This window comes from Chiloscyllium punctatum, chromosome 32 (assembly GCF_047496795.1).
Source record: "Chiloscyllium punctatum isolate Juve2018m chromosome 32, sChiPun1.3, whole genome shotgun sequence".
NCBI lineage: Eukaryota > Metazoa > Chordata > Chondrichthyes > Orectolobiformes > Hemiscylliidae > Chiloscyllium > Chiloscyllium punctatum.
In genome coordinates, this window is record NC_092770.1 from 43,898,748 (window position 1) to 43,923,259 (window position 24,512).

General features: G+C 42.3%; 1 protein-coding gene across 2 annotated transcripts in view; it reads left to right on the forward strand.

Moving 5' to 3' along the window:
- slc23a4 (solute carrier family 23 member 4) overlaps nt 1–24,512 on the forward strand; it is a 37,705-nt gene that overhangs the window by 11,199 nt on the left and 1,994 nt on the right. For both annotated transcript variants that reach the window (XM_072552219.1, XM_072552218.1), the window contains 6 exons: nt 2,240–2,421; nt 12,727–12,847; nt 14,681–14,837; nt 17,746–17,999; nt 19,074–19,238; nt 23,246–23,354. In XM_072552219.1, coding sequence (XP_072408320.1) covers nt 2,240–2,421; nt 12,727–12,847; nt 14,681–14,837; nt 17,746–17,999; nt 19,074–19,238; nt 23,246–23,354 — 988 coding nt within the window. The remainder of the gene's footprint in view (nt 1–2,239; nt 2,422–12,726; nt 12,848–14,680; nt 14,838–17,745; nt 18,000–19,073; nt 19,239–23,245; nt 23,355–24,512) is intronic.

Genomic DNA, 24,512 nt, shown 5'->3' on the forward strand with positions numbered 1-24,512 from the left:
TCCATGAGCACAGCATTCAGACGCTTAAGGATCAAAGTCTTCAATAACTGTAACACCCGTGCTGTTGCCAAGCTTTTGTCTCAGGCAGTCAGCCTTCCATCCCTTTTATATGGCTCAAAAACCTGAACAATGTATAGATGCCATCTCAAAGCACTTGAGAAGTACCATCAATATTGTTTGAGATGGATTCTCCACTTCAGCTGGGAAGCTAGGTGTACTAACATCAGAGTCCTGGAAGCAGCTAACAGCATGGTCATTGAGGCCATGATCATCTGAAACCAATTCTGCTAGGTCAACCATGTGCTTAGGACATCTGAGATTTGACTGCCAAAGCAGGTCTTCTTCGCCCAACTCAAGGAAGGCACTCAATAGAGAGGACGACAAAGGAGACATTCCAAGGACTCTCTGAAGGCTTCCCTCAAGACATGTAACAGAAATGGCAGTGTGTGGGAGACCCTCAATAGAGAAACAGATGTAGAGGAACCTCCTGTATGAACAAACACAATTCTTTGAGAACATTAGTTGGCAAGAGGTAAAATGGAAAAGGAATGCCATCAAACTCAATTCCCCCTCATGGAAACACTGATCAAATGTGTGGTTGGAGCTGTAGCTCTAGGTTCAGGCTCATCAGTGACACATGGACCCCCAGAACCCATGACTAATGACACAGGATTTCCTGGGTGGATAATCATACATGTTAGCAAGTGAGTGCCAATGATGATGACAATTGCCACTACAGAACTTACTTTATCCTGCAGTGACAGTGCATCCCAAACAGCTAAAACATGACGCAACAAGCTGGCAAAGTCTAATAAAAACACGTGCTTATCTCTAGCAATCTAACTTCCAGAAGTAGAAGTCACACAGGGGCTTGACAATGAACATGTGCACAGTGAGAGAATGCGGTCTGGCCGTGAGGTCAGCAATCAGAAACACATACAGCAAGGGAATGTGGACGGGTGGAGAGATCAACTGTCAGAGATTCTGTGATCAACCTAGTGGTCCCTGTCTATATGCTGGAAGTCATGGTTCTGAAAGGGGTTTCCTTCATTTACCCCATCAGCAATTAAGCTGACCTCATGTCTTGAAAAAGATTAATTTTGTTCTTTGCTTCATCTAATGAAAATATGAAGATTCCCACATTGGACACAAAACACTATAATCCTCGATTATCTTGTCTTTTTCAATAACAACTACATTTGAAGCGATTGGTTTGTCAAAAGTGTGACCTTTCATTTTAGATTTTCCACAGTCTTCAGTTTTTTTTAACTCTCTCGTTGGATATGGGCGTTGCTGGCTGGCCAGCATTTCTCACTCATCTCTATTGCCCTTGAGAAGGCTGTGCTTAGCTCTCTTCTTCGACCACTGCAGTCAGTGCTGTATGGATCTGTGTTATTGATGGAGGAGCTTGTGATATTTATGCTATTTTACCTCATCCAATGTCCCAAACCACATGCTTATAATCATTTGCCCCATTAATCTTCACTCGTCAAAATGTTTATTTATTGTCCACTTGGGTTTGTACAATGTCTGAAAAAAATGATGGCTCGGTCTCAATGCTGTTACTTTAAAACATCATACTTTTGTCTGAGCCTAGCTGAAAGTAATTTATTTCGTGTTGCAATCCATACTTTTCCACTCAGCTAGAAATATGAAGTGTGTGCTGAATGCATATTTCCCATTCTATTTCTGCAGTCAATAAATAGAATGGTATGTATTGACCTATCATTTTTCTTGAGCACTTGAAACCTTAAAGAACGTTACAACTGACTTTTGAAGTACACTGACTGCTGTAGGCAAGAAAATGTGAATCTTATTTGCACACAGTGACATCCCATAAATGGTGACCTAATTATGACCTGGCAATCTGTTTTTGAGATGTTGATTGAAGGTAAATATCAGCCAGGACACCAGAGTAGCTCACCTGCTGTTTTCAAATAGACTCACGTCCAACCCCCCCAAACAAGTGGGTGAGGTCTTGGTTGAGCATCTTATTTGAAAGATGGCATTCCTGACAATGCTGCGCTCATGCAGCGTGAGCTGGACTCCCATCCTTGATTCTCAAACTCAGGTCCTAGAATGGGATTTAACTCCAGAGCTTTTCAGACACGAGAGTGTTCCCAACTGATCTTCTCATGGTTTTAATTAATGATTGTCAGAATGTTGGAATTTCACTTTTTTAAAAAATTGATACAAAATAAATATGGCCATGGTAACCTGACAATCCTATTTTTTGCAGATCCAAGGAGCAATCATGGTGGCAGCCTGTTTCCAAATAGTTGTGGGATTTTCTGGTTTAATTGGATTTTTAATGCGGTACATTGGCCCTTTAACAATTGCTCCAACCATCTCTCTGATTGGATTGGCCTTGTTTGATTCAGTTGGGAATGACGCAGGGATGCACTGGGGTATTTCAGGCATGTAAGTACTCACTATTATTGTTAAATAGAAGGGCTACTTAATGTTATCACTTTCTAGAAAGCTTGTTACTGGTGAAAATGATAAATATCAATTTCTATGATAAGGCCATAAGACTTAAAGCAGAAATCAGGCCATTCGGCCCATCAAGTGTACTCATGGCTGATAAGGTTTTCAACCTCATTTTCCTGCTTTCTCCCTTGGCAATCAAGAATTTATTTATCTGAGTTTTAAATATACTCAATGACCTGGCCTCCACAGCCTTCTGTGGCAATGAATTCCACAGATTCACCACTCTCTGGCTGAAGAAGCTTCTCTTTTTTCTGTTCTTTACTCAAAGGCTGTGCCCTCGGGCTTTCATCTCTCCTGCCAATGGAAACATCTTTCCAATGTCCACTCTGTCTGTGCTGTTCAGTATTCTGAAAGTTTCAATCAGATCCCACCTCATCCTTCTAAACTCCATTGAGTATAGTCTGAAATCATCAAATGTTCCTCATATGTTAAGCCTTTCATTCCTGGGATCATTCTCGTGAACCTCCTCTGAACCTGCTCCAAGGCCAAGACATCTTTCCTGAGATATGGGGCCCAAAATTGCTCACAATACTCTAAATGTTATCTGACCAGAGCCTTTTAGTGCCTCAGGAGTCCATCCCTGCTTTTATATTCAAGTCCTCTCGAAATGAATGACAACATTGTATTTACATTCCTAACTACTGACTCAACCTGCAAGTTTACCATAAGAGAATCCTGGACTAGGACGCCCAAGTCTCTTTGCACTTCAGACTTGGGAATTTTCTCCCCATTTAGAAAATAGTCCATGCCTCTATTCTTCCTACCACAGTGTATGACCTCACACTTTCCCAGGTTGTATTTCATCTGCCCACTCTCCTAGTCTGTCCAAATCCTTCTGCAGCCTCCCCGCCTCCTCAATACTACCCGCCCCTTCACTCATCTTTTTATCATCTGCAAACTTTGCCAGATTGCCCTCAGTTCATTCATCCAAGTCATTAATGTATAAAGTGAAAAGTTGTGGTCCCCAAAACTAACCCTTGTGGAATATCAATAGGCACCAGCTTCCATCCTGAGAAGGACCCTTTTAACTCTATTCTCTACCTTCTGCCAGACAGCCACCCTTCTATCCATGCTAGCACCTGGCCTCTAACACCATTGGCCTTTTTTCTTACTCAGCAGCCTCCTGTGCAGCATCTTATTAAAGGCCTTCTGGAAGTCTAGATAGATAACATCCATTGGCTCTCCTTGGTCTAACCTGATCATTACCTCCTCAATGAATTCTAACAAATTTGTCAGGCATGACCTCCCCTTGATGAAACCATGCTGACTTTGCCTTATTTTACCATTCATTTTCAAGTATTCAAAGATCTCATCCTTCACAATGGACTCCAAAATCTTACCAACAACTGAAATCAGGCTAATCAGGCCTATAATTACCCATCTTCTTCCTTCCTCCCTTCTTAAACAGGGGGGTTACATTGGCAATTTTCCAGTTGTCTGGGACCCTCCCTGACTCCAGTGATACCTGAAAGATCACTACTAAAGGCTACACTATCCCTTCAGCTATCTCCCTCAGAACTCTAGGGTGTAGCACATTTGGTCCACGTGATTTATCCACTTTCAGACCTTCCAGTTTTTCTAGCACCTTCTCCTATGTGATGGCCACTGTTACTATCACTGCCAACATTCTCCCACCCCCACCCCCACCTCTCCCCCCCAGCCAATTCTCTTGATTTTTTTGGGATAATACTCATGTCTTCCACTGCAAAGCACTTATTCAGTTTCTCAGCCATTTCCTTGTTCCCCATTACTACTTCTCCAGCATCATTTTCCAACAGAGACAGTAACTGTGAATAGTGAGAATGGATATTAACTAAAGTATTTATGATAGCTTAAAACTAATAGTTAACAGGGATTACTCAGGCTTATTGCTAGAAATATAGAATGCAAGTAGGTATTAAACATCTGGTTAAGATTTTCACACTAGAATGTAATATAGGACTTGCACATCTGCAGACATACTAGTCTGAAATTGCCCAGTCCTATGTGATTTTGGAAGCTAAGCAAATCTAAGCCAGGTGAGTACTTGGATGAGAGATCACTTGGAAAGGATGGCAGATTTTGTCCTTTTGTGGCATAATGGTCGTGTCTTTACTTCTTGACTAGGAGGCCTGGCTTTAACTCCTACTTGTATATAGTAACTGACTGGCCAGAAAAATAAGTTAAATTTTAAAAAAATTAAATAAATTATAGGACTTGATGAACATTAGCATAAATATAGGCTAAAGTAAGCATACACAAAATGTTAAATACAGGGACTAAATATTGAAAACTATTATGAAGCAATTCAACAATATGGTGGGCTGTAAATATTTACCACAGGTAATAATGTAATGCTATTACCTCTACATAGGAAAAAGAGTGAAGTAACGAGCAGTTGTGAAAGTATACTTTGTTAACAGATTGTTAAAGTTAGCAATTTGGTTCAAGTGGTAGTTTGGTGCAGACAGAGAAGGAGATACAGTTTATTATTCCGGTCTTTTTTAACTATAGCTGCTGATACTTTACTGATTTACAATAGATTGACATGTTAGCTAATAAAACTAATCAATTCAATTTAAAAAGAAAAGTATGTACTAAGTCAGACAGATAAATAAATAGTCAGACAGAAATGGTGGTGTAGTATGTGAGAGATTGTGGAAAGGATTATGACCTGGACTATCTGTGGTAGATGTCAGCAGCTTGAAGAACGTTATTTAGTGACATCAGAAACAAGAAACATTACAGAACACTAGGGAGAGAAAGAGTTACTTAGAGATATTTTCTAATTAACCTCTTCAGTGATGTAATGATACAACTCTGGAGCAGGTGGGATTTGAACCTAGGCCTCTTGGCTCAGAAGTAGGGACACTACCACAGCGTGCTTTGTTTCAGGAGGTACTGAGGTCTTTATGTCAAGTAGAAGAGTTGGTCAATGGTGAGGGATGAGCGAGTGTCACTCTAAGCCAGGCAGGGATGGGGATTCAGGATATAATAATGGAGGAGCCTCAGCCCTTCACTTTGTCCATCAGGCACTTGGTTCTTGCTATTAAACACAATCTGCCTTTTGCAAATCTATGCTGGCTCTCCTTAATTAACTCAAATCTCTCTATAAGCTTGTTGATATATTTCCCTGATTAAGGATCATACTCTCCACTGATGATAAACTAACTATCCAGTCATTAGTAGAACTGTCCTTTCACTCTTGTTGAATCAAGATGCCTCATTTATGACTCTCCAACACCAGGGCAACCCTCCCCCAATATGTCGGGAAAATTGAAAGATTGAGGAGAACATTTTCACTCTCTCCCCTTCCATTTCCTTTAGCGACCTGGGATGCTAGAGACTGTTCTACCCTAAGCATACCTTCCAGTAGCTCTTTTAATTTTCACAATCTCCACTGTCTTCACCATCTCTGAATCTACCTTATTTTCTCAGAGCCTCTTCTTTTGCAAACACTGACACAAGTATTACATATTGTAGTCTTGTCCTTACTTTGATAATTTTTCACCCTTTATGTCCCTAAAAGAATCTATTCCACCTCTCACTACTAGCTGTTGGGAAAATACATATATTTATGGACTTCAGGTATATGTTAAAAAAACTGCCTAGAAACCCTGGTTGGATTTGACTTCTACTTCAAAGGACAATTATAAAGGAAAAGGAGAGAATCAGCAATAAAGTTGCAAGATCCCTTTTCTCTTTGCTAGGTAATTGGAAACCAGATAAAGCTTCCACATCTCAGTATTTTCAATGACCCTGATGACCATGAAAAGCTGAACTGTGACCATTTTCCAATGTATTAGAACCAGTTTATTTTCTATCCAAATCAAAGCTTACTTTGAGAATGTTCCATTGGCACACATTGTCAGCAATTCAATATTGTCAACAAGAAGCAGGAGGGAATTCATTCACATCTACCTTTTGTTTTACAAACCATTGGTCAAAAAGGATGTGTTGAATTTTACAAAAAATACCAGCTCGGTTTGAGTTTCAGGGAGGTTTATGGAGGATTTCTCTCTGACAGCTCTGGCAAGATCTCTTACACAATTTTATATTGTTCACCTCATTCTGTGCCATGCCTGTATGGCACTGCTGTTCTACCCTCCAATGTTGGAAACACTCCCTGCTGCCAGGATCTTCATGGATTCCTGTCATCTGCACAATAGCTAAACCAGGTCAACCGTTGCAAGTCAGGAACTGCCCTTCACAGTTGCAGATGGGGTAATTATCTGGAAATGGACAACAGTGGCAAATTGGCACCTCAGTTTATTATCAGGAGATCCTGATAAATCGAGCGGTTGAGAGGAAGGTGATCCACCTTCAAGACCACCAGAGTAGATCACGGCATCAGATCATTCTAGCTTGGTCTGAACTTGCCACTTGAGTCAGTGCAGTATCCGTAGTACAGAGGAACGCCTAACAGTGCAAATGTATGTGCCACCATCGTCCATCTGATACCTGACACTCTGTAACTCTGCTATTCAACCTGTCTCCCATCAAGGGTCATGGTCCTCCACACTCATTACTACATGCAGCAGCTTCTTCTTGCTCTTACCCACTCCAACTGCTGCACTAAAATCCCAGCATGGCCTCTGTGCTTCTTACACACTGACTCAGGATGCCTCACCACTTTTCCCCACCTGCACCATCATTAACCGATGTGCCAGCCACCTTCATCTCATTCAATCCCTCCTTTGGTCTGAGTCCAGGAGAAAATGGCACATAATCAGGGAGAGAGCCAAGACAGGTGGGATGGTAAATGAGATCTGTCTCCAAACCCACCACAAGGAGCAAACCTTTGCCCTAGTGGGTGATGACTGAGACCTCCATGTCCTGGCTACCATGTAAAATTCAGTGACAAGTGCTATGCGGCTGTTCCTTGACCAGCACTGAGAATGTATTCTGAACAAGTAACAGCATGCATCCATACAGTCTCAGGACATCCGCTCCTTCTCCACCTATGAGGAAGAAGCCATGGATCCCTCAGAGGGAGCACCAGCAAGACTGCCTCCTGCGCCATCCACCCAGCTCAGAAATTTTACATGGAGTAGAATCAGGAGCATATGCAAGTGTGCTCACTGAGGAAGAAATGCAAACGTCACTGGCACTCAGGACTGCCAAAGATCAGGCATCTGCTTGGCCTCCAGCAGGAGAAGACCCCATGGTGCTGACCATTGGCAGCTTTGTCCACATGCACAGAGAGAGGAGCAGCAGGCAGGTTTGACAGAGACATTCAGGAAGCTGACGTAAAGATTGGAGGACTATACCAGTCCTATCTGGACGGTGCTGTCTCTGGCATATGAGTGTCTGTCTGCCTCCATGGACACTTTGGTGGCTGCCATGGAGAACCAGGTCCAACCCACTCAGTGTCTGTAGGATATATGTATGGACTTGCTCCAAATCACTCTAGCCATCAATCACTCAGCACTAATTGCAATGAGTAAGGGGGACAAGGGAATTTGACCTCATCACACCCAACAAATCCCTCTCTGACAATATGACAGACCAAGTTGAAGTTCTGACTGCAACTAGGAGATCCAATACAAACATTGCTGTAGTGCAGGGCAAGTAAACTGAGAGGTACAGGGAGTTCCTGTTGAAAGGAAAAGTAACTCTTTATTTTCCCAATCAGACAAGAAAGTCGTTAGTAATACTTCAAGATGAAGAGGTCATTCACTGGTGGAACAGTAATGTCTTTCCCCGGGAGGTGACATAAATGCCACTATTTTAGTGAACAGTATTAGAGGGGAGTATTTCCCAATCTTTGTAATGAGGGCACCTAAAATGTAGAGTTTGTCCATATTGTATCTTTCGACAGAGTTCACTTACTCCTAGGAATATATTTGGATCAGTAAAGTTCTTGAGTCATTATGGAATGTCTAAGTGAGGTCAAGGGCACAGAGCAGTTACAGGAAAAAAACTCTTTAAAAATTGTCCTTCTTTTTCAGTGACTAAATAAAGTTAATCATCAAAGGTTGAATGACCCCACAAAGACATTTAGTCATCTGAAACGTAATTTAGGGATTTGAATAATCCAGATTAATGTTTAATAAGTTTCGCTGTTCAAGGCTCTGTAAGCTTTCCACAGTTTAGTAAAATAGCCCAAGCAGCTCAAATTGAAGTTGAAGCTGAGGGAGTTCTGGAATGCAACTATATAATAAAAATGATATTCTGATGAGGAAGTGGAGACCTCCCCTCGGTTAATGGATGAAAGTGAATGGTGGTGCATCAGGTTGCAGTAACACCAAAATATCATTAAGAAATATTAAGGAAACCCCTTGAAATTCCTATAGGCGAAGGTGGGTACTGCAGATGCTGAAGATTAGAGTGGTGCTGGAAGAGCACAGCAGGTCAGGCAGCATCCGAGGAGCAGGGAATCGACATTCGGGCAAAAGCCCTTCATCACATTTTGCCCAAAATGTTGATTTTCCTGCTTCTTGGATGCTGCCTGACCTGCTGTGTTTTTCAAGCACCACTCTAATCTTGACTTGAAATTCCTATGGCAGCACATGTGGGAATCAACATTTGTCATCAGAAGCACGTAGTACAGTTTTGTAAAATGTGCAATATTTACCAAGTGGTGGGAAAACCACAAGATGTAAGTAACACCTTTTATTTCCTAATTGGTATTTGAGGAACCATTAGTAGGGTGTTAGTAGGGTGTGGGGCTTTACTGAAAACAAATGTGGGGCACCAACATATCTTTAATGTCATGAATATGGCTACTCAATTCCCAGAGAGAACAATTACTGCTAAAATAATCATAGAAAAGTTCTTCACTCTGTATGGATTGCTGGTGGAGATTTAGTTAGAGTTAGCTTCCAATTCAAGTCTAAAATCTTTCAAGAAGTTACAAATAGTGTGGGTATAACATGATTAAAAATCTTCAGCATGAGAGCCATGGACACAAGCAGCTTCAGAAAAGTAGTTTCAATCCTCAAAAGAATGAACCAAGCCCATAGTCATTCATATGTTCAAGATCGGGACAAGAACTGGAATTTATTTTTTGCCACATGAGAATTCTCCTGAGTCAACTGTTTGTCCTTTTGAGTTAGTTTATGGTCATGTGGCAAGGGGAATGTTTCAAGGACTGAAGGACGAATCCTCTGTTTCAGACTTGTTTCATGTTTCAGAAGCAGTTCACAGGAACCTTCAGGGTAGCTCTAGAACACTGCAAAGCATCACAAACAATTGTGAAACAATTGTTGGCTGCAAGGAGCCTCCATGTTGCTCAGGAGCAAACAGCAGTTCAGGGCACTACCAGTGCGCTCCAACCACATTTATCCCTCATCCATGGACATTGACATCTGACACTTGCTGACCTGTCATGACCAATATGGCAGGACACCAAGGAAGCAGAGAACTTCATTGTGAGATACATCAGCAACGAATAAGAAGCTGCAGTCCTGCATTTTGTGTGTTGGGGCCAACCTTGTTGGGTTTGAACAGACTGCATCGCAGGACTGCTCACTTGCGCTCTTAGCACCCACTCAGTTAACATCTACCTGCTGTGCTCACAGCATCCATGTCTGCCTTGCCTTGCCAGTTCATGTGTTAGTGCTTCAGCCAGATCCAAAGGCTATAAGTACATCTGCACTGTCAGCTTTTTGTGAAGCCATACAGCCAGGTTGTCTGACATACTTGTCAGTAGGCACCTACCCAGGATGGGACAATGGAGGGCTGTCTTGATGTACAGCACACCAAGACATCAGTTTAACATCTAACAATTGTGCCAGGTCCCTGTGTGCGAACACATTGCACATGTATTCAACCAAATGGTCATGTCAGAAAGTGGATGGAGACTAGCTCTTGGCCAAGATGAAGGGGTCCCAGTACCATTAGTCATGTATACAACCCATACACAGTGCAAGGGTTTGGTCTGAGTCAGGTTACAGCCTGGGACCTCACGGTAAGGCAATCAGTCTGGTTACAGTGCAGGAGGTGGGCAGTGGGCAAGGCCAGCAGTGAGGAGAACCACGGATTGTCACGCAGGAGGCTGCAAACATGGTGGACAGGGTCTGATCAGTCATGTCTAGGTGCCATGGTGAAGTCGATCAAAGGTCTGGAATATACAGACTGGTTAAGGAGGATGCAAAGGGGGTGTCCTGAAAGGTCAGCAGGGGTGGTGGTCAGGGGTCAAGGAGACAAAATTGTGGGTGAGGGAAAGCAAAGACATTTTGGAGGTCGGATCATAAAAGGTGATTGTGCGAAACTCAATGTATATGTGGGTGTGTGCTAAACAGCAATGGGGGGGGGGGGGTATGGTAAGCTATAGGAGGTGAGTTATTGTCAGTGACAACCACTATGACCTTCATAAGGGGAGCAGGGTGGGGCATCATTAAGCAGTAATTCAGGTTTGGAGACAGTGAGGACTGATGTATGTAAAGTTCAATGTTGAGTGTCTCCACAATGGGAGAATGGATGGGAATGGGCTGCTGGGGTAGTCTAAGAAGAAATAGGACTTGGAAGCTTGGGTGGGGGGAAGTATACCTGGTGCTGACTGTGTCTGTCACAAGCTGTCTTCACTTGGTGTTCTCCTGATACACAAATGCAGCTGGAAAATGATTGGGACAGGGAGGGTAGGTGAAGTCAATGTCATTTTGATGGCCAAAAGCATGGGATCCACATCTACTGGATGCTAGAAATTCAAAGAATCAAATACATGATGCATGCATTTTCAAATTCCGGTTACATTTCATTTGCAAATGTTTCTTTGCAGATATGCAATGCACATAGAATGAATGTGCTTAGGCATCTGTTATTGGTCAAATGCAGATTGTACCATGCCATTGGTGCTGGCTAAATGAGTATTGACATCACAGCGATGCAGAAGTTAGAGGCAGTAGCCTAAACCTTTCAAGGAACTTCCAAGGGTATTGTGGGATGAGGGGATATTGCTGCATCAGATGTCATGTAAGTATGATGATGGACTCTAATGAATTCAATGGAGGGTGAAATGGTTAAAGGTCTGAGATGGCAAGGGCAGTGGAGAGCAACAGGCACACCCTATTTGATACAATGCACTGGTTGCTCAGCCACTGGGGCCCCTTCACTAAGTTGTTGCAATACCACATGCTGTGGTGGAACAGACGGTGGAGCTGAAGATATGGTTGGTGGGGGATGGGGGTCACCAGTCTAGTGCTCCATCATCCTGGTGTTTTGCGCTCTGCACAACTGGAGCAGGCAACAAGACAATGTGATAGAGGCTAAGAAATGGGAGCAAGGAAATTGAGCAGTCTTCTGAGAAGGAGCATGAAGACATTCAGCTAAAGAAGTCCTTCATGTGGCTGACAGAGCTCAACTGCATTGTTCCCTACAATGGGGGAGGGCCTATAGATGTGAGCTGGATGCAAAAGACATGGATTGTCAAGATCAGGATATCAGTATATGATGCATATTGTGGGTGTGAACTGCAGCCTGTATTCAGTTTCTACGAGTTCCCTTTCACTGGCCGTCAATTAAAACTCATGTTTGCATTTGTCTGAATGCTTGTTTGTATATGATCTTCCTTGCTGGACAATGACTAGTTGTGGATGACCACTGGGTATTGGTTAAAGGATAGTAAGTATTAAGACAGGGTCTTCATAGAGGACATGCCCTATAACAGGGAAAGTGTGTGGCTTGGTAGTTAAACAGTGAGTAGAATGAGAGAATGGATTTGAAAGTCTGAGAAGTTTTCTGTTTACTCAGTCATGATTTCTGGGAGTCACCAACTGGCCAGTATTTATTGCCTCTTCCTAATTGCTACTTAATTTGAATGGCTTGCTAGGGCCATTTCAGAGGGCATTTAAGAGTCATCCACATTTCTGTGAGTCTGGGGTCATGTGTATGCCAGACTAGGTAAGGACGGCAGATTTCCTTCCCTCAAGGTCTTTAATAAACAAGGTAGATTTTTACGACAAACCAACAATAATGGTTGCATGGTTACCATTAGATTAACTTTTAATTTCAAACTTTTATTGAACTGAAACATCATGTCTACCCAGTGGGATTTGATCCATGAATCTAGAATAACGGCCTGGAGTTCTAGATTACTATTGCAGTGATATTACCATAACATCACCACTTCCCCTAATTTACCATTCATGAGGACCTAATTATGACAATATCCATCTGGACTGAATGCATTGGGCAACCAGCAAACTCAAGCAACTAGTTTCCAGCTCCTCGGATTATGATTAATACAATTTCTTTAACAAGTGTTTCAAATAGATTTAAATCTTAATATTCCTTGTTACTGTCATTTTATTTCAGGACTGCAAGCTTCATCATAATATTCTCCCAGTACTTGCGGAATGTACCAGTACCTTTACCTGCTTTTAACAGGAGCAAGAAGTGTCACGTTTGTTGGACTAACATATTTCAGATATTCCCGGTACAATATTTACTGTTATAATTTTAGTCTTTATGTTAAAATCAAAACACAAATATTGCCATGCATATCCAGCAATTTCTAAACTATGTAAGAGAAAACCTCATGGCTGTTACTTTTTTTTGATAACATTAACGCTCATAAATGATGGATATTGGGACTGGAAGATTTTCCATTTTGTGTATTTGCATTCACATTCAGCACCTCGCTCCCTGATTGGATGCAACACATTTCGGTGCAAAGTTAGATTTCTTATACTCTGACTAAATAACGTTGCTTACCTTCGACCTGAGAAAAAACTTGCATTACTTCAAAAGTGTGATGATCATTTATTCCTCTTATTTGGAATATGAAATTTGCAGTTTTTTGTCTCTATATTATAATGCAGAAATGCAATACAATGGGCTCAATTTCAACGGAAACTATTTTGACACTATTTTAGTTCATTTCACGTGGCACTCCTATAGGTAACAAAAACACAATATAATTTTTTTCCCTGTAGCCTTGTACTTTACTCCATATCAAATGCTTATCCAACTTTCCCATGAAAGCAGCAATAGCCTCTGCCCTTCGGCAAAGCAGTGTCTAAATTCCAACAACATACTGACTAATGAACTTCCTCTTCGCTTCTTTATTTGCCGAGTAGTATTTTTAAATTGATGGTGTGTCATTGCCACAGGAACACAGGACTTAGGAGCAGGAATAGGCCCAGTGGCCCTTTGAGCTTGTTCCACCTTTCGATAGGATCACGGTCAAGCTGTTTTTGTCTCAACTCCACCTTTCTTTGCAGAAAGGAGTTGAGTGAATATTCTCTGAACTGCTTCTAATGCAATTATAGCCTAAGAGGCCAAAACTGTGCACAGTGCTCCAGCTGCAGTCTCACCAAGGCCCTGTACAGTTGAAGATAAACTGTTTTTATATTCTATCTCCATTGCAATAAACATCAATATCCAGATACCTTTCTGATCATGCACCACATACTAATGTTTTGTGATTTGCGCAGAAGAACATGCAGAGCTCTCTGTGATACCAACCTTTGTAATCTATCAGTATTTACACAGTAAAGTCCTTTTCTATGCTTCCTGCCAAAGTGGACAAGTTCACATTTTTTCGCATTATACTTCATCGTCCAAATTTTAGCCCACTCAGTAAACTTGTGCAAATCCCTTTGTAGATTCTCTACTTCTTGAAACCCCAGCACTGATCCCTCTGGAATTTCATAGTTGCAGCTTGCTAACCCATAAAATACCTACTTATCCTTATTCTCTATTTCATGTTAGTAAACCAATCCTTTATCTACACCACGTGCTCTTGTGTAGTAATCTTAGATATGCTCCTTGTTAATTCTTGAAAAGAAATGTGAATAAATGAGTGTACGAGGGGGCATAACTACAAATTGAGGGATGATAGATTTAAGACAGATGTCAGAGGCAGGTTCTTTGTGCAGAGAGTGGTAAGGGCGTGGAATGCCCTACCTGCCAATGTAGTCAACTCAGCCACATTAGGGAGATTTAAACAATCCATAGATAAGCACATGGATGATTTTGGAATAGTGTAGGGGGACGAGCTGAGAATAGTTCATGGGTCGACACAACATCAAGGGCCAAAGGACCTGTTCTGCACTGTATTCTTCTATGTTCTATTTCCCTTTCACAAAGCCACGTTGACACTGCCTGACTACTTAGTGATTTTCTAAGTAGCCGCTATAGCAAGTTCCCAATGAAAATCAGAGGAATTAATCTTTCCGTAATTATTAAAATCCTCAACATTTTCAAATCTCCATTAAACTAGGGGTTTGTAACAGCTTGAAAACTGTCTGATTTATTTTATGCTCAGGTACTTCTAGGGATTGTGGTTTCATGGGTTATTAGTGTTCTACTGACGTATTTTAACGTGTTTCCTGATGACCCTGATGCTTATGGATATTATGCAAGAACGGACATAAAGAGTGAAGTTATCATACATGCTGATTGGTTTCGTGTCCCATACCCTGGTAAGTAAAACAAGAAGGATAAAAAATTTATGAAGGTCAGGTATGATTTGGGTAATAAGCATGTGACAGATTGAGGAGTGGCTGATCTTATTCATGCAGTTGATAGAAAATGGCTTTCAAAAGTGACACCTTCCATTATATTCAAGTCCTGCAGGCTTGATCCTTGGCTCTGACCTCAGAGGTGCTTTTCTGCACTCGAGTGTGGACAGTCTCCTGCTCCAGGATATCATTCTTTTCTACCTCCTCCACCATGGCCTACAATGCAGCCCATTCTCTCCACTGTTTTGCCATTTTGTAATGTTTCTCAGGTCAGTCTCACTTCCTGGGATGCCCTATGAGCATCCACTCCAGCCATATTACACCTCCTCTTTCAAAGGGTTGGGCTAGCTCTACGTGGTAGGCTTGACTGGTGCTAACCACTTACAATAACGTGCCCTGCTGAGTCTCCCAGCCATTACTGAATGCTGAAATTATTAAAAGAGCAGATACATGAAGACCTGCTCTCTCCATGAAGATTCATAATTTAACATGTTTTCCAAAATAGATAGTAAGGATACAAACCAAAACACCAGTGAGGACCTTTTTTTAAGAGTGGAGGTGAAACACCAGTGATGCTACTGGGGCTGTCAGTGAAACTGTGCCAGGTTGAAGGTGTAGGAAAAGGCTCGGGAATGGGAAACACCCATTAGAATAAGTCATCTTTGTTTTTGTATTACTGCAGATGCTGGAATCTGTATTGAAAACCAAAAATGCTGGAGATCACAATGGTCAGGCAGCATCCATGGAGAGAGAGCAAGCTAACTTTGAGCCTCGTTGACTCTTCAGTGTGATCTTCAGCATCCCAGGAAGTGAGACTGACTTGAGAAACATTACAAAAAGGCAAAACAGTGGAGAGAATGGGCTGCATTGTAGGCCATGGTGGAGGAGGTGGAAAAAGAATGATATCCTGTATCCACAGGAGCAGGAAGTTTGCTAACGTGGTGCCACTGTTTAAGAAGGGTGGCAAGGACAAGCCAGGGAACTATGGACCAGTGAGTCTGACCTCGGTGGGCAAGTTGTTGGAGGGAATCCTGAGGAACAGGATGTACATGTATTTGGAAAGGCAAGGACTGATTAGGGATAGTCAACATGGTTTTGTGCATGGGAAATCATGTCTCACAAACTTGATTTGAGTTTTTTGAGGAAGTAACAAAGAGCATTGATGAGGGCAGAGCAGTAGATGTGATCTATATGGACTTCAGTAAGGCATTCGACAAGGTTCCCCATGGGAGACCGATTAGCAAGGTTAGATCTCATGGAATACAGGGAGAACTAGCCATTTGGCTACAGAACTGGCTCAAAGGTAGAAGACACAGGATGGTGGTGGAGGGTTGTTTTTCAGACTGGAGGCCTGTGACCAGTGGAGTGCCACAAGGATCGGTGCTGGGTCCTCTACTTTTTGTCATTTGGGAAAGCAAATCTTAGCAGGACTTATACACTTAATGGTAAGGTCCTAGGGAGTGTTGCTGAACAAAGAGACCTTGGAGTGCAGGTTCATAGCTCCTTGAAAGCGGAGTCACAGGTCAGTAGGATAGTGAAGAAGGCCTTTGGTATGCTGGTCAAAGTACTGAGTACAGGAGTTGGGAGGTCATGTTGCGGCTGTACAGGACATTGGTTAGGCTACTGTTGGAATATTGCATGCAATTCTGGTCTCCTTCCTATTGGAAAGATGTTAGATTAGATTACTTACAGTGTGGAAACAGACCCTTCAGCCCAACAAGTCCACACCGACCTGCCGAAGTGTAACCCACCGAGACCCATTCCCTTACATTTACCCCTTCATCTAACACTAGGGGCAATTTAGAATGGCCAATTCACCTAACCTGCACATTTTTGGACTGTGGGAGGAAACCGGAGCACCCAGAGGAAACCCACCCAGACATGGGGAGAATGTGCAAACTCCACACAGAGAGTCACCTGAGGAGGAAATTGAACCCGGGTCTCTGACGCTGTGAGGCAGCAGTGCTAACCACTGTGCCACCCACGTTGTGAAACTTGAAAGAGTTCAGAAAAGATTTACAAGGGTGTTGCTAGGGATAGAGGATTTGAGCTATAGGGAGAGGCTGAACAGGCTGGGGCTATTTTCCCTGGAGCGTCGGAGGCTGAGGGGTGACCTTATAGAGGTTTACAAAATTATGTGGGGCATGAATAGGGTAAATAGACAAAACCTTTTCCCTGGGGGCGGGGAGTCCAGAACTAGAGGTCATAGGTTTAGGGTGAGAGGGGAAAGATATAAAAGGGAGCTAAGGAGCAACACAGAGGGTGGTACGTGAATGGAATGATCTGCCAGAGGAAGTGGTGGAGGCTGGTACAATTTGCAACATTTAAGAGGCATTTGGATGGGTATATGAATAGGAAAGGTTTGGAGGGATATGGGCCAGGCACTGGCAGGTGGGACTAGATTGGGTTGGCATATCTGGTCGGCATGGATGAGTTGGACCGAAGGGTCTGTTTCAATGCTGTACATCTCTATGACTCTATTTTTTGTTTTCAGTACCTTCCTTTTTGTGGTGTCAGGAGCAGCAGGAGTGCCATCTCCTGGTGAGTGTAGGAACTGTTCCTTCAATCACTGGACTGGCTCCTGGCCACTTATCATATTCTGTTCTCACCCTTCAGGCAGCTATCATTTTAGTGTCTCAGGCCCCATGCAACCAAACACAGGATAATTAATGGTCCCCACTCCCTGTCCCAAATACATCTCCCACTCCCCCTGCCCCAGACAATTACCATCAGTGTTAAAATCACACTTTAATATGCCCCACTGTTGCACACCAGTACATTATCACAGACTGTGAGATCACACAATGAATGACCACTCTGTCCAATATTGGAAACTGTAATATCATTGACTTTGTCCTTCTTTGCTCAGGCCAATGGGGATTACCAACAGTAAGTCTTGCTGGCACTTTTGGAATTCTGGCTGGAGTGATCTCGTCAATGATTGAGTCTGTTGGAGACTATCATGCCTGCGCTCGGCTTTGTGGTGCACCACCACCTCCAAAAGAAGCCATAAACCGAGGGATTGGTATTGAGGGAATTGGTTGTCTGGTTGCTGGAGCCTGGGGAACAGGCAACGGAACAACCTCCTACAGCGAGAATGTTGGTGCTCTGGGGATTACAAAGGTATAAACCTAACTGGGAAGCTATTTTCCTCAATCTATAAATACAAAGAGGTTTCTATTTATTTTAATACTAGTTAAAAGGTAACCATTGATTCTTATTTTTATTCACCATGTCTACTTTGCTGCTTTTAATGATGCACAAATATAACTCTTGAGATTTAGGTTTTTGCCATTAAAACCAGCTGTATTTTTTGTGAGGATTTGAAAGGAGAGCTCCTTTTGTATTTGTACATTATATTCTGACCTGTGGAACAAAAGAGCTTGTGTCTAGTTCCTATACAGTAAGACATCAAACAACTGCCACCTCTGAGATGTCCACCTCCACAGCATTAACTGTGTGATGTAACTTAAACCAGGAACATGGTAAAATGAAGCTGAGTTCATCCTTGTGCTGTAGTATTGGACATTGGTCCTCCTGAGCCTAGCTGGTTAGTGAAATAAGGTATTAGCTCAGGAAACCCTCTCTTCATTCTTGCTTCATTTCAGTACATTTTTCTGATGCCATGATATAACTGGAACAACTCACTACAACAACTTAAAATGACATAGCACATCCACAGGGAAAGAATGTCCCAAGGTAAAGCGGGGGAAAACATTAAACCAAATAAGGAGACATTAATTCTCTCATGGCCAACACTCAATAATTTTGCCCCTGGATTGAATTCAGTTTTAAATACATCCTTCTGGGCAGTAGGAGAAATGCCCAGACCAAGAAACTGAGGCCCAACAAGCTCAACCCATTAACACCCACTTTTAAATATATTTAGCAGGAACTTCTCCACAGGCACACAGATGTCCTCTCTTAAAGCTATTCTTACAATAGTGTTCAATCCAGTTTTTCAAAGGTAAGTTTTGAACTACACAAATTTGAACTCTGTACGATAAAGGCCTTCTCTTCTGCCTCTGTAAAACTCCCAAATAAAATGAGCTTGGAGCCATCTGGTTCCAAACGTGCAACAGGACCACCACACAGAGTTAATAATGGATTGATAATAAATTGTTAGTCATTTCCAGCCAAAACTGATTAGACTGAGAAGTGGAAACTTATGAAATATCTCGCTCCTGTTGATTTCAGGTGGGAAGTCGCAGAGTTATACTTTTCAGTGGATGCTTAATGCTTCTTGTAGGACTGTTTGTAAAAATTGGAGCAATTTTCAGCACCATCCCACAGCCAATAATTGGTGGAATGCTGCTGGTGATGTTCGGAATCATTACAGCTGTCGGGATTTCAAATTTGCAGGTATTGTTGATTCAGTAGCATTTCCTTTTGTTTTCCAAACCACCAAGTTACTCTCTATTCTTGAATCAAAAATTTAATTCATCAGATAAGGAAAAATAATCCCTTTTCCTGTCTGCTTATCTCACTGTTTGTTTTATTGTAAATCTAATAACTGTCATTGATTTGATGAATTAAATAAATGAACATTTGTGCTCAATAATTTAACCATCCAGATGCTTTTCATATAGATCTCTGATCCTTCCAATCATGTCAGTGTAATTGTATATATCCCAGATACAGGTATCGGCTGTATGGACAGTGTGGTGCTGGAAAAGCACAGCAGTTGAGGCAGCATCTGAGGAGCAGGAGAATCGACTCCCCTGCACGATTCCCTCCACAGCTGCTGCCTGACCTGCTGTGCTTTTGCAGCACCACACTCCCAACTCTAATTGCCAGCATCTGCTGTCCTCAATTTTGCCCTGTTATGGCTGCATGTTATAGGATTTTATGTTGGTCAAGCAGCTTAGGAGCTCAGCTGTTAGCACTGCTGCCTCTCAGCACCAGGGACCTAAGTCTGACTCCACCCTCAGATGATTGTCTGTGTGGAGTTTGCACGTTCTCCGGTGCGCTCGAGTTTCCTCCGGGTGCTCCGGTTTCCTCTCAAAGTCCAATGATGTGCATATTATGTGGATTGTCCACGCTAAATTGTCTATAGTGTCCAGGGATGTTCAGGCTAAGTGGATTAGCCATGGAAATGCATGGTTTATGGGGATAGGGTAGTGGGATGGGTCTGAGTGGGATGCTGTTTGGAGGGTCAGTATAGACTCATTGGGCGAAAAGGCCAGCCTCCACACTGTAGGGATTCTCTGAGGCTATCAGCTTCACTGAGTTTCTTGAAGGGCTTGCATGCATCAGGCATTACATCATGAATCCTGAGAGAGTGTTACAATGTCAATGTTCTTAACTTCTTCAATGTTTGGGATAAAATATAATTTAGAAAACAGAGTAAAGGTTAAATTTTAAAATGATATCAAGTCTTTCTCTACACTCTGTGCTTGACATGTGAGGCTGAATGTTTGGGCCACATCAATGTCCCCAGGCCGATGGGGCCTATAAAACACTAGCACTAGCCAGCACATCAGCTTTTGAGCCACTTAGGGGAGACACTTATGGGTCTGATCTGAATGCACCAGCTCCACAAAGAGAGGGAACTAATTAGGTTCATTAAGAGACTTGTTGCTGGCAATTAAAGGGGGTCCTCTAGTTTTCTGATAGAATATGGAATAATTCAATTGTCTGAGGCAGGCACAGAGGCCCTCTTCCACATGGTTGACTTATAAATTGTAAACACAAGTTCACAATGCCCTTTAGCTATTTACTCATCAAATGGTCTACAAGAGACTGATCACTGGAAATCTGACTACAGTCATTGCTGAGAGAGTTTTGGTTCCCTTAACTTATCGTGGGTGACTTCAACTTCCCTAATATTGATTGGAACTGCCTTAGTTCAAATAGTTTGGATGGAGCAGATTTTGTCAGTTGTATTCAGGAAGGATTCCTGACTCAATTTGATGATAGGCCAACTACAGGGAAGGCCATAATGGATTTGATGCTTGGCAACAAACCAGATCAGGTGTCAGATCTCACAGTGAGAGAGCATTTCAGTGACCTTTACTGTGGTCATGGAGAGGGATAGGAGCAGACGGTATGGGAAACTATTTAATTGGGGGAGAGGGAATTACAATGCTATTAGGTAGGAACTGTGTAGTATAAATTGGGAACAGACATTCTCAGGGAAATGCATGATAGAAATGTGGAGGTTGATCAGGGAGCACTTGCTGTGAGTGCTGGATAGGTTTGTTCCACTGAGGCAAGGAAGGGATGGCAGGGTGAAGGAACCTTGGGTAATAAGGGATGTGGAACATCTAGTCAAGAGGAAAAGGAAGGTAACTTAAGGCTGAGGAAGCAAGGATCAGACAGGGCTTTAGAGAGTTCAAGATAGTCAGGAAGGAACTGAAGAATGGACTTACAAGAGCAAGCAGGGCGCATAGGATTAAGGAAAACCCCAAGGGGCTTTTCACTCATGTGAGGAACAAGAAGATGGCCAGAGTCAGGATAGGGGTAATCAGGCAAAAGTCCCCTTCACTATTCCTGGAGTCGGAGGAGGTAGGGGAGGTCCTTAAATGAATACTTTGCTTCACTATTCACTAGTGAGAGGAACCTTGTCATTTGTAAGGACAGCATGAAAGAGGTTGATTTGCTTGAACAGGTTGATGTTAAGGAGGAGGATGTGCTGGGAATTTTTGAAAAACATGAGGATAGATAAGTTCCCTAGGCCAGACTGGATATACCCAAGGTTACTACAGGAAGCAAGGGAAGAGATTGCTGCACCTTTGGCGATGATCTTTGCATCCTCACTGACTACTGGAGTAGTGCCAGATGATTGGAGGGTGGCAAATGTTATTCCCTTGTTCAAGAAAGGGAATAGGGAGAATCCTGGGAATTACAGACCAGTCAGACTTACGACAGTGGTGGGCAAATTATTGGAGAGGATTCTGAGAGACAAGATTTATGATTACTTGGAAAACCATAGCTTGATTAGAGATAGTCAGCCTGGCTTTGCGAGGGGCAGGTCATGTCTTACAAGCCTTACTGAATTCTTTGAGGATGTGACAAAATACAGTGATGAAGGTAGAGCAGTGGATGTGGTGTATATGGATTTTAGCAAGGCGTTTGATAAGGTTTCCCATGGTTGGCTCATTCAGCAAGTAAGGAAGCATGGGATACAAGGACATTTGGCTGTCTGGCTACAGAATTGTGTATGGTGTGTTGGCTTTCATTAGCAGGGGGATTGAGTTTAAGAGCCACGAGGTTATGCTGCAGCTCTATAAAGCCCTGGCTGGATCAAAGTTGGAATATTGTGTTCAATTCTGATTGCCTCATTATACGAAGAATGTGGAAGCTTTAGACAGGGTGCAGAGGAGATTTACCAGGATGCAGCCTGGATTGGAGGGCAAGTCTTATGAAGAAAGGTTGAGGGAATTAGGGCTTTTCTCATTGAAGAGAAGGATGAGAGGTGACTTGATAAGAGTGTACAAGATGATGTGAAGCATAGATAGAGTGGATAGCCAGAGACTTTTTCTCAGCTGGAAATGGCTATCATGAGGGGGCATAATTTTAAGGTGCTTGGAAGAAGGTTTAGGGGAGATGTCAGATGTAGGTTCTTTACACAGTGTGTGGGTGCGTAGAATGCATTGCTAACCGTGGTGGTAGTCAGATACATTAAGGATATTTAAACGACTCTTGGATAGGCACATAGTAAAATCTAGGGTCTGTAGGTTAGTTTCATCTTAAAAGTAGAACAAAAGGTCGGCAATAACATAGATAGCCAGAAGACCTATACTGTGTTGTACTCTTCTATCTTCTATATAGCTTAGGAGGGATACTATTGCCATAGACAAGTGCAGCAAAGATTCACAGACTTGTTCCTGGGATGGCAAAATTGTCCAACAAAGAGAAATTCAGTAAACTGGGCCTGGATTCTTTAAATTTTGAGAAATAAGAAATGATCTCATTAAAGAATACAAAATACTTAAGGGATAGACAGGGTAGATGCAGTTAAGGTGTTTCCCTGGTTGGGGGGGTCTAGAACCAAGGGTATAATTTTGGATCAAGATGAAGAGAAATATTTTTTACTATTTGAAATGGTCTATCCCAGAGAGCTGTGGAAATTCAGTAATTATATGTAAAGTGGAGATTGACAGATTGCTCAACGTCAATGATATTGCAGGTATGGAGATATTGTGGGGGAAAAGGCATTGAAGTGGGTGAACAGCCAAGATTGTAGTGAACAGCACAACAGGCTCGATGGGCTGAATTGCTTCATCCTGCCACGATGTTCCTAATTTAAAGTTCAAGGCAAATTCAGAATAGCAAATTATGAACATCTATCTGAAAGCATGAAGAGTCAAGCAACATTTTCACCCTCCTACTCTTGCTGATTGCAGTTATATTTACTCTCCTTTTAGTTTGCTGATATGAATTCATCAAGAAATATATTTATTTTTGGATTTTCCATGTTTTCTGGCATGGTCATTCCCAACTGGATGAACAAACACCCACTTGCTATTCAAACAGGTAGGAAATCAGCTTATTACTTCAAATATATACCTAGATTAAGGAATAACTAGGTGAGCAGACGGAAGAAACTGGAGTACCTTTCACACTTTGGTGTTCGGGCAGAAGTATTGTGTTGTGTAGGCATAATACAGGAAACTGTCTTATCCTTGCAATACGTTATTTTTCCTTCATTGGTGTTCTGATCCTGGGGAAGGAAAGGATGCACACAAGAATTTTCTGGATTGACTTTATTAAACTTCCTTTGTGTACCCACTATATTATTTATTTGTTCATCAAGGGTAAAAAAAAATCACAGTTGGGCATTGAGACAGGTTTCCTATTTCCCCTTGTCTGCATGAAACACTATATAGGTGTTTTGTAAAACAACTAGCTGCAGACCAATACTGCTGGACCAACAACACTTGATCCACATTCAGAACTACACTTAAACATTTTCACTTCTTAAATCAGTCATTTTGTGGCCTCTGAGTAAGATTGCATAGAGTCATAGAGATGTACAGCACAGAAACAGACCCTTCAGTCCAACCAAACATCCCAACCCAATCTAGTCCCACTGGCCCATATCCCTCCAAACCCTTCCTATTCACATACCCATCCAGATGCCTTTTGAATGTTGCAATTGTACCAGCCTCCACCACTTCCTCTAGCAGCTCATTCCATACACGTACCACCCTCTGTGTGAAAACGTTGCCCCTTAGGTCTCTTTTATATCTTTCCCCTCTCACCCTAAACCTATGCCCTCTAGTTCTGGACTCCCCCCACCCCAGGGAAAAGACTTTGTCTATTTATCCTATCCATATCTCTCATGATTTTATAAACCTCTATAAGGTCATCCCTTAGTCTCTGACGCTCCAGGGAAAATAGCCCTGGCCTATTCAACCTCTCCCTATAGCTCAAATCTTCCAACCGTGGCAACACCCTTGTAAATCTTTTCTGAACCCTTTCAAGTTTCACAACATCTTTCCGATAGGAAGGAGACCAGAATTGCACATAATATTCCAACAGTGGCCTAACCAATGTCCTGTACAGCCACAACATGACCTCCCAACTCCTGTACTCAGTACTCTGACTAATAAAGGAAGGCATACCAAACACCTTCTTCACTATCCTACTGACCTGTGACTCCACTTTCAAAGAGCTATGAACCTACACCCC